Here is a 20636-nt window from a genome sequence, read left to right on the forward strand (position 1 = left end):
TGCAAAGCAGAAACTTCCTTCAGTACAATGAAACCAAAAGTATTGTAGTTGCATTTTGTGCTCTCCCCACTGCCATCCAGGTCTTTCTCACCAGAGAACCATGCTCCCGATAATTTGGCACGTGTATCCGTACACAGAAAAAGACAAAGACTACTCAGGCTGTGCAGAGCGACCATCTCCCTTCTGGATTTTAATGAGCAGAATTAGGACTGGACACCAAAACTAGAGGTTTGAGTTGGGTTAAATCTATCTGATGGCATCCATCTAGAGTTAAGTCAAGTAGCGGCAACAGTGTGTTTTTTATTGGAGTTGTATAATTTGGGCTGAAAGAGGATTGAAAGAGTAAACAAAGCTAATGCCTTGCATCTGAGGTTAGGTTTTCTATTGTGGTGCCTGTTAGTAGAAACTCTTTTTTATAGACAAACATGATTTCTTTGAAGAAACAGAGAACTTCACCACCAGTTTCTCCTCCTAACTGTAAGGACGTGCAGTATCACCAATAACCTCGCCAGACCCAAAGGGATGATATCATTACCGATCTTTGATATGCAGATACTGGGAGCTGCTATTCTTATCCTGCTGGTTTTGCATTTGGCCTATGGAAAAAACAAACAGGTTCTGCCATGTTCTCCCTGTGCCCGTCCCTCTTGCCTGCCCAGGTTGCACAAGTGCAGTGGACGGGCCGTGGTCCGGGAGGAGCAGCTCCTGCTGCTGACCACAGGCACACGGCTGCTGACCATCAGCTCCTGCCTCAGAGCATCACACACCACACAAGCCCAGTTCACTCCAAGGACTTATTAAAAATACTCTGGACCCCTTTTAATTTAAGCCGTAATTGATAGCTGGCTTTGGCAAAGAGCAATTTCACAGGCGTCAAGAGTTTAATCGCAGCCACGCGAACGAGCTTCCCTTGAGTCACAGCTATCCGGTGTCACCAAGGAGCATCCCCTGAGTCACACCAGCCCAGCCACCTGCCCCTTTCCAGAAAGAGCAGAAAAAAACCCACGCACACCTATAGAAAGACAAGTCCTTAAAAATAAATAAACGGCTTGTCTCCGAGTGGGGGTCAGGTTCTTCTCTCAGGTAATTTGGGACAGGAGAGGACATGGCTGTAAGCTGTGCCAGGGAAGGTTTAGGTTGGACCCTGGGAAGAATTTATTCCCAGAACGAGTGATTAGACACTGGAATGGGCAGCCCAGGGAGGTGGTGGAGTCACTGCCCCTGGAGGTGTTTAAGGAAAGACCGGACACGGCACTCAGTGCCGTGGTCTGCTTGACAAGGTGGTGTTCGGTCATAAGTTGTACTCGATGACCCCAGAGGTCTTTTCCGACCTGTTTGACTCTGTGATGCTCCCGGCCGTGTCCAAGAAGTTCCAATCCACGTACGACAGACGAGCCGGCGGGCGGCCGTGAATTGAGCCGGACGCGGGACTCGAACCTGAGACTCCGCAGCCCGCAGACTCCACCCCGCGCTCCCGGGGGGCCGGGCCGCGCAGGCGCAGAGGGCGCGGCCGGGCGGGGGCGCTGCGGGGCGGCGGGCGCGGGGCCGCCATGGGTGACGCGTTCGGCGGGGCGGAGTCGGGCACGCAGGTGAGGCGCGGCCCCCGCCCCGCTCCCCTCAGCCCCGGGCCCGGGCACACGGGCGGGGACGGCCGGGCGAGGCCGCAGCCGGGGGAGAGAGGAGCGCCGAGGCTCCCCACCTCATCCCCGCGGGGCCTCTTGAGGGGGGCGGTGCGTGAGGGAGGGAGTTCCGCCCCCCGAAAGGCCGCGGGGGCTTTCCCGGTGGATTCCCCGCGGATCCTGGAGGGATCAGGCTCCCCTGGGTCCCCGTTCCGCCTTTGTGTCGGGGTACGGGTGGGCTCCTTGCCGTGGGCGCGTCTTGCAGCACGGGGGCAGGTTGGTTCAGGTGTCTCGATAATTCCTTTATAAATATTCCCTTCGCTCTCCCCTCCCGAGCGTTGGGGGGGATGCCTGAGGAAGAAGACCTGTGAGGAAGGTTTCATTTAAAGGTTCGGAATTGATGATCTTAAAGGTCTCTTCCAAGTTTATGATTCTATAAATAAACATTATGTAAGGTGGAATTGTTTTTCTCCTCTTTAGGAGAAAAGAGGTTTGAGTTTCGGGGTTTTGTTGTGTTGTTTTATTAGGGGGGTTTTTTGGTTTTTTTTTCGTTTCTGGATGTTTAATGGTTAGAAACTTCCACTTGCAATCAGCAACTTAATTGTTTGGAGATTTCTGTGTAACTGTACCAGAATATGCCGCATAGTTCACATTAAACAGGAAAGTGTGATAATATTTATTTTTTTGTTAAAGCTCTGTGTGGTTTTTAGTGGGACTTGAGCTTTTAAGCCCTTTTGACACTTAAAAAAATAAAAAATTAATACCAGATGTCCACTATTGGCAAATAAACACGAATTAAGGACATGGGCTGTGTTCTTTGTCCAAGGGTTAAATGCATTTATTTGTCCATGAGTGGTGCCAATGGGGAATGCACAGGGCATCAACTGCCTGCAATGGATGGATATCCAACCATTATATCAAGGAGCAAGGGAGGAGCTGACAACCAATGGGTTAAGAAAAGTCAATGTATGAATACAGTGTCCAGACAAAAAAATGGTAAAAGCACTTGAAACAGAAAACACTTAATTTAAAACAATATTTCTTTAAATAGTCTCATGCATAAAATCAAATTTTACTTACTGAGACCGCATTATTGTGCTTTTATTAGTGAATATAATTAATACAACAAATTTGAACTTCTTGCAAAACACCTTTGGTGTATCACAACAAAAGTAATGATAAATAGCTTGCATATGTCTTCATGCCCGAAGTTTACAAAAGCTCAGTCAGAGCGGTTGTAGTGGTTGAGAATTAAATTTTGTCTAGTACTCGAGATAGGTTTGTATGTGTAAATAGCCTGTAGGTTAGCTCACAGCCTCTACCAGAGCTGGAGTATTTAATTTGAATTTCTTTAACATTTTAATGAAGTAATCTCTCATTCCTGACAAGACCTACGTGTGTGCTCCCATTGATGCACAGCTCTGGTGAAACCCAGAGTACAAGCATGTCATGCATTAGTCAGTGGGACTGTCCATATGCATAGTTGTGTATTAAAAGGACGATAAATTAGAAAAGGCATGGCTGAAATATTTGAGTCTCATCAGCTTTGTCATTAATGACATTTAACCCAGCTGCTGCTGAACTCTTGCTGTACAGATTGTTCTCTACATGTAGCTGCGCATTTGTGCAGTTTCTCGGTGACATAATTACATTTCCAAAGAACACCCAAGAGTGAGGAGCCACCACTGGCAGATTGCTAAAGGGTTGTGTTTTGTGTAAAAAAAGATGAAGAGAGGCTTATGGAGGAAGAAATGAGCACCTACACTTCGGTTATAGAATCTGAAGTCTCAAAAATGGGATTTGAAATTGACTTGGGATTTTTTTTTCTAAGCTCTTCCTACTCTGAGGTTCTGTCCAGTGGTGCTGTACTGCTGTGTACTCTACATTGTCTGTGACAAAGCTTGGGACACCTGACATCCACCCTCCAGATTACCCTTTACATGTTGTAGATTTCTCCCCCTCTGATTTTCCAGAAGAACATGTGAGGAGGCAAATGGGAATGCCTCCCCTGGAACAGAGCCAGGGTGGCTCTTGCTCCATTTGGAACAGCCCGTGCTGTCCCTGTCTGTAATGTGGGCAGAGGTGAGGGATGCCTGTGTAGTGTCTCATCTCAGCTTTGCTTCCATCACTTCTGCTGCAGTGTGGACAAACCTTTGTGAGAGTGGAAGGAAAATTGTTGGCTGTTTCTGCCAGGAACCCTGTCGCTCCCAGCATGGCACTAATGAGGCAAGTGCCTTTGGAGATTCTGCTTCAGAACTCGGAAGTAAATACAAGCTTGATAAAAACACAGGTGCACTATCATCAGCAAATTACCATAAATTACCTACATGAGCAGTGCTCAGAGAAAGCACCTGTAGTTATTTAAAATTAATATATAAATTTGTCATCTAAATAACGGCAGATTCGTATTCAAACGATAATGATCAATTTACTGTGTGTTTCCAGAGCTCTCTCAGTAAACTTAAAGAGTTGATAGTCTAAGAGGAGACAGGGGCTCACTGTTCCAGAAAAAGTGAACTGCGGAGGGTGTATTTGTTAATGTACAAATTAATTTAGGAGCAGAAGGCTGCAGCAATGTGTTCAGGCCAGCAGTAGTTGTGGCTGCAGGCCCCAGTAGTGCCCATCATTGAGCCCTTGTTATCCTTGTGTGTTTCCTCTGCTAAGAAATGAAGAGCATCAGAAAGCAGCAGCCTGTGGTGGTTTTCCTCTTTCCCTCAACTTCCACTGCTGAAGAATGGGTGAGAGATTCCTGGTTCTCCCCAGTGGGTACAGCCTCTCCTCGCTGGTGGCCAGAGAGAGCTTGCACAGAAGAGCTGCACATGTAGGGTCTGCTAAGACCCTCTTGGTAGTTGGGAGCTGCTGGTTTGTGTGCCCCCAGTTTAATTCCTGTATTCTTATGTACATCCATCCATCTGAATTTTTGCTTGTCCAGCTCATGGAACCCTGCTGGTTCCCAGAAGCTCACCATGTTTTATGTGCTGCACAAATGTGTGAAGTGTAACGGGAGGATCTGCTGATCCAGAGCAAGGTCAATTCAAGTGTTTTTTTGGCCCTTCAAAGAACAAGTCAGAAAACTCTCCTGGATACGTGTGAAGAGGCCAAGGCAAACACATTGACATTTTGTTAATGGAAGGGACTTTTAAAATGTCAATGAAAATGTCACACTTAGATTCCCACTGTGACCACTTGAAGTAAATTCAGAACCATTTAATGGAGTTTCATTTTACTGTTAAAGGCAAACACACACAACTGTTCAAAGAAATTTTAAATTTTGCTCATGGATGTGACGAGGAGAGCAAGAGAAGGCAGCAGTTGTTTGAAGGTGTGTGCTCAGTGCTTTTTTGGTCTTGAGGATGGGATAAAACTATTTTGTTTTGTTCAGATCTTTAAATGACAGCCGGGTGTCTTGGAGAATGTAGTATTTGTCCCAGGGTGGGTGCTCTGGTGACACTGAGCGTCCCAATAATGTCCTTTCTCATATGTGTGCTAATACATGTGGGGAATTACAGCTCTGGTACCAGGGAAAATGTTCATTCTCTCTTTACACAGTGTGCCAGAACTGCTAATAACACAGGTTTTGTGAATACCTGTCTACTTGCTATGCAAATACCTCTCAATTTAAGAAACTGTCCATGATCTTTGAACTAATTAGTTTTACAATGGACTTACTTTACGAGGGGCTTTGGAGAACTTGCTCAACAAATTCAAGCTTGCTTTAGAAAGGTTCTTGCAGAGCCACTGGTGACTAATTACTTTTGAACATTCTTAATCCATACTCTGTTTGAACAAGTAACTATTATGTAATAGGACTGTAGCCCAGAGGAGTGCTGTGCAACTTTTCAGGTGAAATGCACATGGTTTTACTTACAAATGCTCAGAGAGGCTGGCTCAGGGGATTGATGATGGGTAAGGTTTCACCTCTCAGGCAGTATTTTTTTGAAGTTGATGGTTGTTACAAATGATGTTCTTTCCCTTTGTTCTTCGGAATGGCAGCACTGCAGTGTTCTGGAGATGATCCCTCTCACTAATGTCCCTGCACAGCCTTTGCTTTTTAAACTTTATTTCTCCTCATGTCTCCAGTCCTCATTGCCACTGAATCTGTGTGCTCATTGTTTGTAAGGCTGGGACCTTCTGTTGCTGTAGTCCACACTATACATTTCCATATGTATTTATGGAAACATTTTTAAAATCAGGCTAATCTTTCAATAGGACTGTCCTGGAAAACTGTCAGTTCTTAGAATCCTTCAAACTTGTTTCCTGAGGTCCATTATTTTAAGTTAACAGCATGGCTCTTTGTCTTGTCTTTAAAAGCTGCTTGCACGACTTGAGGGCAGAAGTTCTCTGAAGAATCTCGAACCTTATCTGTTTGCTGAGGAAGGATCTCCTGTTCATGGTAAAAATGTGTCTTTATCCCATTTATGGAAAAATGTTCATGTAAAAGTATTCTCAGAGATAAGCATAGAAGTAAATTATTTTGCCCTAGATCAGAATTTAAAGTGTTGATGTAGTTCAATGCAAACTAGATTAAATGGAACAATGCAAAGTCACCCTTCTAAACATTATTAAATAGGCCTTAAAATCTACTTTATGCATATCAAAACACAGGTGTAGGTGAGTAAATACCAAGCACGTTGGTCAGTGTCAGTAGTTTTCCAGCAATTTGTTCTAGAGTCTGTCATTAAACCTCTTTGTTTGTTTTTTTTAATCAGTGGTCTAGACAACCACCACAAAGTCGTAACTGCAGAAATTTGCAAAGAACATGAGGTTCAATAAATAGCAAAGAGTTCAGTGATAGAGTTGTCTGGGTGAGTTGGGATAAGGGCCATGAGCAAACAGTATTTTTCAATGAAGCCAAGTCATCAAGCCGTTCAGTCTTGACCTGAAAAATCCTGAGTATGCTTAGATAGAACTTCATAAACAATTCCATTATGGACATAGGTACTAATTAGTTGAATGAGTTCACAATGTCAGGATCAACATGGCTCATAGAGACCTTCAGTCAATGAACGAGAATTTCAGATTGGAGAAATGGGGTAACCTTTTAATGACACCAGGACAAGAAATTTTAAGATCAAGCTTGGATATTTTAATGAAAGAAATTAGTGAACCAAACAGAAATTAACACACTATTCAGGAAGTCAGACTGATTTTCCAGATTGTGTGAAATTTCATGGATTTCACGATGGAAGAGACAACTCTATTACACAAGACTAAAAACATATATGAAGAAATACCTGTGAGCGGCAAACTGTCAGGATCAGTGGTGAGAAACTACTCTTGTGGAATTTGTGTATGAGTGAGTGGATTTCACAGGACAAGTATGTGGCTTCAGTGGTTAGCAGCACACTTGTCTGCAGTTTGAATTCCCACAGATATGGAAGGTTCAGAAGAAAGAGCACAAAAAGCAATAAAAAGAATCAGGATAATTGAATGAGAGATGATGCTTAGTCTTCAAACACAGTCACTGTGGGACCCTTTGTGTATTGTTTTGCAGCACTAGAGAACACGTGTGGGCTTTAGCAGTACATGATTCCTGCCCTGAAAGTTTCCAATGTGATGTAACGATAAAGGGCAGAGAAATACTGCTAAGCCAGTGCAAGTAGAGCCCAGAAGAATATTCAAATACTCTCATTTCTGAACTGCTGTGTCACTCAGAAGAATTAAGGGCCAGGAATAAAATTGGTGTATGCTTCATAAGGCTCTCAAATTTTTAATTTTTTTTAGAAGATGAGATATTACTGTATTTTTTTCAAAGCATAAATATTATATGATCTTTTAGCCTGAATGTTTGGTATTTTTTAGTCAACTTTACACACAACAAAAAAATGTTTGAGGCTGGACTGGTTATGTACTTGTCAAACAGATTTTGAGACGTTTTCTTGGGGATCATTAACTCCTCTTGCTGCAGTTACATAATTTCATGTCAAATTATCTGCTTTGCTCTTAAAGCTTTATAGGTTCTTCATGTCTGTCTGAAGGCTGTTCCAGAACCTCAGTTCTAAGATGGCTGGAAACCTTCTAAAATTCATCACTGGTTTCTCTGTGCCAACAGAGTCATTGAGCTTTTGAAGCACTTGTATTTTTCTTCTGCTTCCAGCAAATGGTACCAATTATTACCCATATTGGTCATGCTTTTTGGCTGACATTAATGAAGCTGCCTAACATATTAGCACAGCTCTTTAGCTGTATATATATAAATGGACTTCACCTTTTATTACGTTTTTGCTTTGTCTTTTAATACCACAGTATTCATGTGAGCCCATGTGTTATTTTGATGTGTGTTCTCATTATTCAGTCTTAAATCCCTTGTTGAAGGCCTGCCTCTCCATTTGTCATGAACTTGACTTCTAGTGTGTCACTGTGGAATTCTGTAATATGTTGTCCATGAAGTCCACACTGAACAGCTTTTCATCTAAAATGCTGTGATTAAAGCAATGCAAAGACCTGAATTATTCTTTTTCTTCTGGTGGAATTTGAACTGAACAAATATATGAAGTTTCAATAAACTGTCCAAAGGTTACATTTTAGTTGAGTGTTCATAACTTGCATGTCAGGGTACTGTAAAATAGGGACAGGTAATATAGGTATTAATGTGATACTCTAACCACTGCTTCTAATTATGATGGACTTGCATATTTAAGAGCACATAAGTACATTAATTACATACCATTTAAGCTCTTCTGGAATGGAGCAAAAGTGACACAAGCATTAAATAATCTTCCACTATTGCCAGTCATATTTCCCCTGTGCCACTGGCATGAAGGTGTGGGTGTCAGTGTAAGGCTCTGATGTTTACCAATTGCATGACACCCAACATTAGACCTTTCTATTTCACTTACAAGTGGTATAAATATTAGTGACAGCTTCTGCACAGTATTGTAAATGACCAGCCCAGGAACTTCAAGGTAGCCTACAATGTGGAACACACAAAGTTATTGCTGAGTATTCCAACAGCATGTTTGAATCTGCAGTGTCAGAAAATAGTTTAACCGGCATTTTCTGGTGGATTGATTACAGACAAAAATAAGGCTCTTCTCACTCAAGATATAACACCAAACTGATGACCAGGACTGAGCACAGTGTTTCAGTTTAAAATATATTAATCTTACATAAATATTTACATTTCTTCAGCATCATTTAGTTTAAGCTGCATGCCCATTCATAGGAGTGGACTATTGTTCTCTTTTGTCTGCCCATAATGGGCCAGTTCAGCCTGCCCTGAGCCAGGCAGTGTGTTGGGGGACTCCTTGAAACCTAACTCTTGAATTCACCAGTGCTGAATTTCATGTGAAATCACTCTGCTCATCCATCTCCATCTGTTAAATCTTCACAAACTTAAGTCTTTATTAACCCAATTAGTTTGTCTTCTACATGTTTTGCCAAGCTAATGGAACATTCATCTACTGATATGTTTAATGTCTGCCAACACCAATTCTTAATAGAAAAAATTCCCATTAACTTTCTTCCATGTTGAAGTGCTGTTCCTGATCTGCCTCTCAGCCTTTTCTCACCCTGTGACAGTATCTTTTTACTAATCCTCCTTTCAAAGTTGTTTTGACATTAATGGATGATGCTAGTCCTGATCACTCAGTTTCTTCTGTGACCTATTGTCAGAATGTCAGAGGCTTCTTGAAAACGTTGCTGGCCTCACTTCCTCCTTTGCTGTGTCATGGTTTGTCCTCTCTGATCCAGAGAAATGAATTTCCCCTCTTATCTTACTGTAACAGCCTGGTTGCTAATTTAATGAAGCCCTGCATTTATAGTTGTTGCTATAAATGGCTCCTGTTTTTTCACCCGTTTTTCTTGTGGGCAGCCTCTTGGATAATCAGGAAGGCACAGAAATCCCCGGCTCTCTTGAGGTTTTCTTGCAGTCCAAGCTGTTACTGTTTTCAGAGTAACTCAAGTGTCTTGGTCAAGCTACAAGCCAGCTGTGTATCTCTTTCAGCAATGTTGAACAAACTTTAAGGGGTGCTTGACTGTCCTGCTGTTCTAATTTATAAACCAGCACCACCACCTCTGAGAATGATTTTTGTCATTCAACTTAGAATTTTTGCTTATATAAGTTTTATTAGTTTTGCCAATAAAAAAAACCTGACCCAGTGTCATTCTGTAGCACATGGACATCCTGCTAGAATGTCTTCAATTGGAAAAAGTGAAGCATTTATTTCCCAGAACCATTTTTGAATCCAGCGGGTCGTATTTTGCTGTAAAGGCAGGTGAAGCAGTCTATTGCCTGTTGGCCCCACTCAGTTATTGGTCTGGACTCAGAAATGCCAGTCAGGATGGCAGAAGTTTTGTGCCACAGCCAGTGGCAAAAGATACACTTTGTTCCTTATCAGGAGCTGCCTTATGCAATTGCTCTAAAATATTTCAAAAGACAAAACACAAGGGAATGACCTACCCAGCACTCTTAGGAGGAGTTCCTCCAAGCTGGTATCTCACCCTGCCAGGGTGTGGTCATGTCTCTGGCACAGGCTGTGTGACAGCAGAGCTGCAAGTGTCACAGTTGGGCACTGCGACCTCTGGACAGGAAGAGAAAATAAATACTTGCGTCCCAGGAAGTGCAGTTTTCTTTCATCTTAGAAGTGAGGGAGCCATTCAGAACAGCTTAGTAAGAGAGGCAATCAAGCTTTTAAATAAATTTCAAAGGATCAGAAATTCATAGAAATGGTATTTCTGAGTGTCACTGAAATGGACAGACTTATCACAGGTTTAAATTGCTTTTAACACTTGCAAAGGGAGAAGAGCTTGGTTTCTTCCCTACCATCCTCCTCCCCTCATCCCAAACTGCATCTTGACATAGGCATTTATGAATGAGGACATCCTCTGGAAGTTGAGCAGTGACTTGAAAAACCCTGTTAACTCAGGCAGGCACAAACATGTTTAAGGAAAGTTGCAGTTAATTCTCTACTCTTGCATCCCCCTATGGAAATCTGTTATGCCATTTGCACTTGCCAAGGCCCTGGAAATCTCTCACCTTTCTGCAATTACAGTTGTGTGATTCTCCTTACTGCATGTAGTTACCCTCCTGCCTGTAAAGTCCAAAATGTCATAAATAAATAATCCAGTTCCCAAAATCAGAAATTTATAAAAAGTGGCTAATAAATGAACTTTTTCTAGAGTCTTGCTCTGATACAAGACATCAGAAGACTTTGGATAAGTCTTTTGAGTATCTTGTATTCACATTCAACAAAAGAACTGGTTTCCTAATGAAGTGTAATGCTGTTTTTAATTAACATTTTAAATTTTTATGATATGTATTTTATGACCCACATGGATGAGGTAATTAGGCTGAATCCTTTTATGAACAGAGATCATTTGCTTCACACAGAGGCATTGCCTGGAGTTGAAGGAATCCCTGAGTCTGCCTTGCCAAAAGAAGCAGTTTCACATTATTATCACCACAGTAGAATATAAGTGCCAAATAAACTTACTGGTGTTCTCTTCACCAGTCACAGGTTCCTGTAGGAATCTTGTGACATGCAGCATGTGACATCCAGGTGAAATGACCTCTAATATGTCTTTTTTTGTTTGTTTGTTTTGTCCTCTACTTTGAAATTTCTTAATTGCATGTGCATAGTGTAAATGGTTTCTTGGCCACTTTGCTGTAGCAGCTTCCTCTTCTGCCTTCATCTGCCTGTAGTGATACAGATGAAATCCAGATGCCAACCTTCTATTGATGGAAAGCTCCTCAATGGTACTGGCAGAGGTTTTCAGCCTTTGTTCACAGTTGATTAACTTCACTTTAGAGGCTTTTCTTGAAAACTGAAATATCTTTTGGTAGATGCTAATCAGGATTTAAACAATTTTATGAATGTCATGTAAAATGCATTTCCCATTTTGTGAAATAGTCAGTATTGGTTCAGAAAACACTGAATACCAACTGTGGGCTGTAAATGCTCTTACCTGACAACGTGCTGCTTTGTTTTTAAACAGGAGATGTTATTGAATTCCATGGCCCAGAAGGGACAGGAAAAACAGAAATGCTTTATCACCTTATAGCCCGCTGCATCATTCCCAAAGCAGAAGGAGGACTGGAGGTAGAAGTCATGTTTGTTGACACAGATTTCCATTTCGATATGCTCCGCCTGGTCACCATTCTTGAGAACAGACTGGCACAGGGGACAGAAGAAATGATAAAGCAGTGCCTGGGAAGGCTTTTCCTTGTGAGCTGCAATAGTAGCACTCAGTTACTCCTCACTCTCTACTCTCTAGAAAACCTGTTCTGTGCTCACCCCTCGCTCTGTGTTTTGCTTTTAGACAGTTTATCAGCTTTTTATTGGATAGACAGAAGCAATGGAGGGGAGAGTCTCACCTTGCAGGAGATGAACCTGAAGAAATGTGCCAACTTCCTTGAAAAGCTTGTGTCACAGCACCACTTGATCCTCTTTGCAACAACACAGACACTAATGCAGAAATCTGCAAACTCTGCAGAAAGCTTTTTACCTTTAAAACTTCCACATGAAACTGACACAGACTACAGACCGTATCTCTGTAAGTCATGGCAGCAAATGGTAACCCACAGGATATTTTTTTCTAAGCAGTGTAATTCTGGCAATGGCAAAGGTTTTACTGTAGTTTCTTGCCATCTCAAAAGACACCAGATAGTAAAACGTTCATTTAGTGTTGCAGAATGTGGAGTTCAGTTTTAACACCAGTTTATTTTGTAAATGTTTCTCAATTCCTGGTGCTTAAGGCCTGATCAAGTCTAAAAGTAGTTTTTAGTAACTTTTCAACTAGCTGGTTGTTGCTGGGCGGTAAATAGTTGTCACCATTTTCTTGAAATTCAGTGAAGGGCAGGGAATGGTAAAATTTTTTAATTACTTCAGCAATTCAGTCCAAACTGTAGAGGAATGTTGACGTTACTTGTTTGTGCTTAATCAAGAAAATGGTAACCAAAGACACAATAAAGTCCTGATATCCTTCAGCAATCTAACCTATGCGGCCAAATGCCTGTTGGAATTTCTGGGCCTTGCTGCTTTACACTTCTTCACTTCCAAGCTCCAGAAGTAGGAGCCTACTTGTTTGTGGCAGAGGTTGCAGAGAGGCCAGAGTTCACTCTTTATAAACATTGCCCTTGGTTTATTCCCTGTAGCTTTGAGCATAAGAAATGCTGATTTTGCCTGAAGAAGAGGATTCATTTTCACAGCCTGTTAAACAGTGGTGATCCTGACTGCTGCTTCTCCTGGCTCTCAGCCTCTCCATTTACCTTAGTGAGTGCTCAGAGGAGCAGGGATTGCAGCTGTTCTGACCCTTACAAATGTCTGGCATTGAAGAATCTTCAGCTATTAAAGAAATAGAGGCCTGATTTCCATAACTCAAGGAAACGTAAAGATCCACCTCTGGGTACCTGTGAGTTTGTGCTGCATGCAGCAAACACATTAATTTTTGAAAATAATTAAGTGCAAGTTATGGGTTGTTTTGGGAGTGGAAGTTGTTTTTTTGTTGTTTACCGTTTTTTTTAAATGATGCACAGACTTTTTTCTCTGCCCTCCTGAATTATTCCTTCCCACTTCTTTCCCTTCCCCACTCTCTCTAAGAAATCCAGGAATGCCATGCCTCTGGTCTTTACCAGTATGTGTTTGCCACATGTAGAACATTTATGTGCAGGATTTGGCATGTAACATGTTGCAATTCTGGCAAAGAAGATTCAGAACTTATGAGAAATGCCCTACAGTTCTGGCAAAGAACACCACATTATTTATGAACCTAGAGTGCCCTTTGAAAGCTTCAAAGTGCTTTACAAGAAAGAAAGTTGCACACAGTACATTATTTAATACAAAAACTTACATTAGCTTACAAATTCAAATTACTGAAACAAGGGGGAAATACTTCTCACAGCGATGTTTGTTCAGTCATGTTGCACAGCACGTTTTATAGTTTAGATTGAAGAGATTAATAACAAAAATGCATATTAAGAAGAAGTATCTAGCTCAGTATCTTTTTGAGGAAGATGCCTAAAAAACTCTGTTGTGAGACACTTACCTTTGAATTTCCTGACTTCTGAAGCAGTTTTTTTCAAGCTGAATGTATGTCTGGAATCCCAGCTGTGTATAGTTGAGTTACCCTCTTGGGTTCCACTGTGTGTGTTCACAATGAATTCAGTTTAATTATTCTTTCTTTGGGAAAACTTCCTTTTTTCCCTTCTCATTTTAAACCTTCCATCTTATCGCTTCTTCACTCCATCAGTTCTTCTGTTCTGACACACGAGCAAACTTTGCCTTTTCAACATCTCCCCAGAGCTGATGATTTTATAGAATGTCACTTCATTTGTGCTTTCTCATCCATCAGCACTAATATGTGTTTTATTTCAAAACCTGCATAAGTACATAAATCCATGAAAAATACATAACAACCATTCAGCCTGGAGTGGACCCAAGTTTACCATGAGTAGACACTTCCACTATGAATTATGATAAAAGGGCTTTGCTGAATTATTTGTAAAAAAGAATGAGAAATTTCAAGCAGAAGTAGAGAACTTTAAAATCTGAAAATTCTAGGACTATGTAATTTCTACTAGAAAAAAATCAAAACCAAACAGCCCCCCTTTCCACTGGAGAATACAGCTCCACTGATGATTAACTTCTTCATAAAATCATCGTTGCTAAAGAATATGCTTGAGAAAAAAAAACAATGGATATGTTCTGGCATTCCCGTCTGGAAAAAAAGCTTTTATATTATTCACAATATAGTTTGTATTTTGCATTGTACTATAAAAGAAATGCCTAAATTGAAATGAAGCCAAAGTTCTAGTTGATCAAAAAGAGCACCTCAGGAAATTTTGAAATTTCCCCGTTCTATTTTCACTTTGAATGCAGACAGTTTTTTAAATTCTCTGGTAATTGTAATATTCGTGCTCTGCACATTTGTTTTAGCTGTATAGCGAGCCTGGATTTGGGAGGTGCTGAGCATCTGCATATCCCTGTAATGCTGCAGGAGAGATAGGCAGTACATAATCTGGGAGTTCACTGACCTCATCCTCTGCCAAAATTACGCCATTTGGAAAAATGAACCTTTAGGATACAAGTCTCAGAAAGATGCAGTGATAAAGAACCCAGGAAGCAGCAATTTTGTTTGTACCTTAATGCTCTGTGGGTATTAAACATGGGGTTTGCCATTTTTTAAATGGAGAATTTTCTCACAATTTTGTACCGATTGTGGTTTGTGGAGACCACAGTCCATCCTTGTGAGCCAGGAGCAGTGTATGAAGTGTAGCATTATCCCTGGAATAATCTTTAATGCAGATCCTCCTCTTTCACCTAGACCTGAGGTACCAGCCTGTCTCCAGCCCACTGTCTCACCTGAGGTGCCCTGAGCTGCTGCAGCTCAGTCTCCCGGCGAGGAAGCACATTTTGTGTTAGTAGGTCTGTGCTAAATCAGCCCTGCAGAAGAGCACGGAATACATGTATTCCTGAACTCTGATTTAGCCAAGTATTTCTTAGAAATGAAAATCCTTTCATGTCAGTGCCATTGTTCTTCAGCTCAGGGTGGTATTATTAAGGCTTTTGTAGGCACAGGAACTTTTTACATTCCTTAGAATTTTGTTTGTTGTTTCATATGCAACATGGAATTAAAGCAGCAAGCTTGAAATAAAGAGGAACTAGTTCTCCCTTTCCCCCATCCTTTTCCTAACAAGAGGGCTTCTTAGCAAAACCAAATTAAGGTATTTTGCAGGTTTTATATTCATTTTCTACTAAACTAGTATTTCTATGGACACCTGGAAAGAAAATGTTGAGTTTTATATTCAGTTAAAAGTTCTTTGTATTCCTAGGCTTTTTAATAGAGGAAATAAAATACAAATAACAGTTTGCTTTGTTTAAGTTTGCACTTGCACATAAAATTCAAGTTTCCTTTTTCTTATATAACTAATCTCAGAAACTTAAGTTTCTCTGGAGTTTGGAAATGGCAGAAGATAAATGTTCTCCTGTGGAAACATAGCTGCAGTTGTGTTTTTGCTGGAGAGTAATGGACAGAGGAAGAAGAAATACCACTTTGGTGGCAGCTGTATAGAAGCTTTGGACTGTGTCTGAAGACGAACATGATTTTTTACTTTACTGTGGCTGCTCTAATAAAATGTCTCTTGAATCTCTTTATTCAAATGTGCTTTTGATATGCAAATACCATACTGGGGCAATGGGCAACATCATTTTGCCATCACCAAGCCTGATGCCAAACTTAACACCCACCTCAGGATAAAGCTGTGCCACAGCACCAAACTCCAACTGGTGTAGAAGTTGCAGTGAATTCTCACCCGTGTAAAAGCTGCAGACTGGTGCCAACAACTACAGAGTAGCACAGGGCCCGTGCATTTCATAAAGAAGGGGAGGCACTGGAAGGGCTTGGAGGACTTCAGCAGTGGCAAAAATTTTCAGACAGGTAAAGGCGCATGAGTACAATGCATGTGCATGATCTGGATGGAAAACTGATGCCCTGCAGCAGTCTCTGAAATCAAAGGTCTGGCCATCCCTGTGTGAGAGAGAGGACAGCAGAGTGGCACTAGGCTATGAATAACACGGAGTGTGACAAAAGGGCCCATGAACTGTTCACTGACCTGTCTAACATGGTAATACTTTCAAAGAGAAGGTTGACTAGAGTGGACCTGTAGGTTGTTCCCACCTGGGATTATGGATTCCACTATGTAGATGCTTTGTAGCTTATTTATAATGAAAATATAAAATTCCACTGCTCTGAACCCAGAAGGAATTAAATGTAAAAACAGACTTCCTATTTTATGTTGGAGTTTTTTCCCTCCAGCTCTAGGCACTTTCCCAACAGTCAGCACTTAGTTCTAGAGCACTCTTGCAGCTTTCTGTGGCAGGAGCAAGCTTCACTGAAAGTGAGTCGTTCTCTCCTTTGCTGAGGGTTTATGTACACTCTTTATTACTGAGATACCCAGACAAGGAAGCTTGAACCCATGTGACACATCAGTGTAACTGGCAAGTAGCTGTGGAGGCTTGATTCTGTTGGCAATCAGGAGTAATGTCACATTTGAGTAGATGATTTTGAAGAAACAGGGCTGTGACTTCATTTGGGAAAAGTCTGGCACTCTTTCCTCTGCTTTCCCACCCCGCTTTGCACCATGCCCCAGCCAGCTGGTCGTTGTACCTGTGTGGGCCTCAGTGCTCCAGGATAGCGGTGACAAGATGTCACTGCCTTGCCAAATGCTGGTGAACAGCCATGTTTGCATCTTGGCACTCTCGTTCTGCAGGAGCTGGCACAACCACTAGAGTTAATTTAAACTTTTTGCCAGGCTTCTTTCTCATACATCTCGCTGGGCCTGTGCTAAAGACCTCCTGGCCGTGAGGGAGATAGGAAAGAGAAGAAATCTTGGGGTTTGAATATAAGAAGGGCAAGATTTTAGGTCATTGCTCCAAAAAGAGGCCAAGCAAGGCTGTGAGGTTCCTGCAGTTGCAGACAGAAGTCAAGACCTCAAAGGTGGCTTGGCAAAGGTCAAGGAACAGATTCTACATCTCCTGTCAAGGGATGAATAGGAAATTTGATTTAGAATGTTTGCACACTCTCACACTGCTGATGGAGAAGACCATGCTGTGGTGGGCAGTGCTGTCTCTGAGGCACATCTCAGGCTCCATCACTGACAGTCCCAATATCTCTGTGAGGAGGGAAGTGAGAGGGGAAGGGGTTGAGAAGAGGGGAGGCTGTTTGGGAAACTCCTCAAGGCTTCGCTGATGTGTGGGAAACAGGAGAGTCATCTGGTCATCAAAAATTGGCAGGCAAAGGGCTCCATTTCTGTCCAGAGCCTGTCGGAAAATGCCCATAGTAACAAAGAATGGCTTAGCTAAAACCAGCACACTCTGAAAAGGTCAGGGGGTTGCAGGAGCAGCCTGCAGCCACCATGAAGAGGAAAACCTGGCTGGAGAGGAGACACCACCAGAGCTGCTGTTCTGCTCCTCTGAATTCCTGTGAGCATGTCCTGGTGGACATACTGCCACTGGAAGCTCCTGTCACAGCTGGAGATGGGACACTGTTCAACCCCTTCGGGGAAGCAGGAAGCTGGTGGGAGGCCACCCTGTCCGCATGGCTGCTAAGCAATCTTGCCCATGATGAAGAGCATTCACTTACAAGGTCATGGCTAAACTTTCCCTCATCTTTTACTTTAATGCCTTAACTTAGTGGCTCTGCAGTGATACTACTGCCACTGCCTGCATTTCGATCACCGTATGCATCAGTGGCACTTTTCTGATAATAAAATCACATTTCGTGAAATTATACAGGTGTTTGTATTTTCACCCATCAGAAAAAAAACCAAAAACGGTGCTTTAAAAAAAATTTATGAATCCCCTAAGCAAATGCTATAGACCAGTTGCATAGGCAATGAAGTTACAGAAGCCAGTGGAGCCAGGAATTTGAATAGCCCACACAGTTAAAGGAAGGGGCTCACCATCTTTCAAATCCATGGAGGCATTCCAAATATGATTATTCTGCAATCCTGTTCACGACAAATCTTGCAGGCTGACACTGCATGCCCCTTCCCATTGATTGTACGGCCTGCACAAGCACTCTGAGCCTTTTAAGCCTGAAGTCCCTGCTGCAGATAATAACTTAGACATTTCAGTCCCTCGAGCAGACACAAAAAGTACTTACTAGCACAGTTGTCAATTTTGTGGAAATGTCCTGTGGGATTCCGTAAGTATCCTAACAACTGGCTGAGCTCTTTCCTTTGCTCCCACAGGTGTGGTTAAATCAAGGAGCAGTCAGTGCTAGCTGGAGGCGGGCAGGGCTCAGCTGCCTGGTGCCTGCCAGAGAGTGTTTGTGATCCACTGCTGGCTGCTAAGTGCTCAGGAAAGATTCCCTCTCCCACCGTGGCAGAGGAGTCAGTGAGACCCCACTGGACTCAGAAGGGAAATCCTAATATGCCTGATTTTCACCATGCCGTGGTAGCAAATCAGCCTTTCTCAGTGGTGGAAATGGGAATTTCTGACATTCTCGGGTCTTTGCTGGTTGCAGATCAGCTCACACTGATGGCAGTAACTCACGCCTGTGACTGAGCATGGCAGCACAGCCTGACGGAGACTCACCTGGGGGCACCTGCTGGGAGGTCCAGCACAGCTCCTGGACCAGGGCACTGCTCCAGGCATCCTTCCTGGCACAGGGACAGCCAGCTCTGCTCCTCTCTAGAGCTGCACAATGCTCACGTGTGGTGGCAGTGACTCCTGACCACTGTCACGGGGTACAGACACCCCTAAAGGAAACCTCTGTCTCTCATTCTAATCAAATCCCATAGCTCTGCTCATGGCTCTGCTCTGGTGGGATCTCATGCCTGTGTTTTGTGTCAAAGTCACTTCTGTTTTGTAAAGAAGCCCAAGTGGTTTTCCTGCCCGGAATGAAGGACAGAGGTTGCATCCACCAGTCTCGGTGATACTTTAGCCACCCTCATGGCTGTACTGGCTATGAACCAAATAGTAATGAGAAAGAGCAGCACAACAGTGTCAAAGTTACAAAACAGGATTTTCTTTTTGTGTTGGTTTAGGTTTCATTGCTGCTTCTAATAGCTCTTTTAGGAAACAAAATTTCCCAATACTTCCTTTTCTGGTAAGAAAGTGTATGTGGTATCCTACCCCAAAGGCAAGAAAAGGACATTCTCTGGGTTTATTTTTTGAACTAAAGCCATACTCCAGTTTGGGCCGTGCATTCCTCAACACAGTATTGCTCCACTCATGGATTGATCAAAGATGTCATGGACAATGGGAAAAGTAGGAGGGAGTGCTAGAACACAGAGCACATGATGCTGCAGACAGGTGTCTAAATGAACTCACTACATATGAAGAAAATTCTGAACTATTCCTTCTGAATTTGCACTTTTACATGTACAGCACAGCTGAATTAGAGCCTGAAGATGATAAAAATGCAGACACAGAATAACAAGGCTGGTTTTCGAGATCTTTTGATCCTACAACCTGTTTTCTCCAAGAGCAAGGTTTAGCTTCTAGGAAAATAAAGGTGACACAAACAAAAGTGCTTTCTGTTAGGGTAAGAAATCATCAAATATCAGTGCGAAATTTCAAAACCTGCTGCATTCTCAGTATGTAGAATTGGTCCTGGCTACTCTCTGCTCTGTATTATTTCAGTGTCACTGTTGTCCTGTCATTTATTTGAAGCCAAAACCATTACGTTTGGGAAGCAGGTAGGCTTTCAGACTCTCCAAAACCAATTCAGTGTAATTATGGGGTAGAATGTACTAAAACTAAAATGTTAATTCATACACAGACAAAAACATATATTTAGCTGCCTCCAGAATTCTTGTGAACAACAGCAATGCACATATAGGACAGAAGGCATTTCATTTTGCAAAGCCATCATGACACGAAAGAGGACATTCAAAGGCAATGGAGAAATCCTTTTGTTTAATGAAAACTGAATGTGAGGTACATTTTCTTACACTGTGGTCTCCTGTCCCAGCTCTCCTCCCTGTCTGAAACACCGTGCCAAAGCTCAAGCAGTAAATCTCTCTTTGCCAAAAGAAGCCTGCTGGAAACCAGAATAAATACAAGTGGAGACTGGAGTAGAGACTGTAGCCTCATCTCATTTTGGATTTGCCTTGTTTCCCCACAGCTTTCCTTCCCACCAGTTAATTGGTCTTGATACTGAAAAGCAGATCCGGATAATCCTGGGCAGGGTGACATTAGGTTTTGAATACAGAAGAAAAGAGAGGTCAGAGCGTAGTCTTGATACAAAGACCCAAACCCCCCAATCCTGTGAAACTGTATAAAAGCCTTAAGTACTCCTGAATAAGAAGTTGCTTTTTTGCAGACTTTTAGTTGACGGTCTTCTTCGAGTACTCATTTTTAATTCATCAAAGGAAACATAGGAAATGGTTGACGATGTGATTTGCCCAGGTTTCTGCTGTGAAACAGCAAAGCTTAAAGGTCTATTTTAAGGTGTTTTAACAAACACAGGTCTAAAAGGCTTGAGTATAGGGCAGCTTTGCCAAGCAAGTGGCCTTTGGCCTCTAATGGTTTTGATTGTGCTGTAGGCTGGGTTCATGTTGTTCTTCAACCA

General features: G+C 42.3%; 1 protein-coding gene across 1 annotated transcript; it reads left to right on the forward strand.

Annotated features, from left to right (window-relative positions):
• Window positions 1–1541: 1541 nt before the first annotated feature.
• On the forward strand, window positions 1542–15708 carry XRCC2 (X-ray repair cross complementing 2). Its single transcript, XM_066201003.1, has 3 exons — window positions 1542–1589; window positions 5931–6012; window positions 11556–15708. The coding sequence occupies exons 1-3, from the start codon at window positions 1551–1553 to the stop codon at window positions 12269–12271; spliced, it is 837 nt and encodes a 278-aa protein (XP_066057100.1). The 5' UTR covers window positions 1542–1550; the 3' UTR covers window positions 12272–15708.
• Window positions 15709–20636: the final 4928 nt, after the last annotated feature.

The sequence above is a fragment of the Chamaea fasciata genome, unplaced genomic scaffold, assembly GCF_029207755.1.
Source record: "Chamaea fasciata isolate MVZ Bird 193981 ecotype frontalis unplaced genomic scaffold, bChaFas1.0.hap1 SCAF_1, whole genome shotgun sequence".
Lineage (NCBI taxonomy): Eukaryota > Metazoa > Chordata > Aves > Passeriformes > Sylviidae > Chamaea > Chamaea fasciata.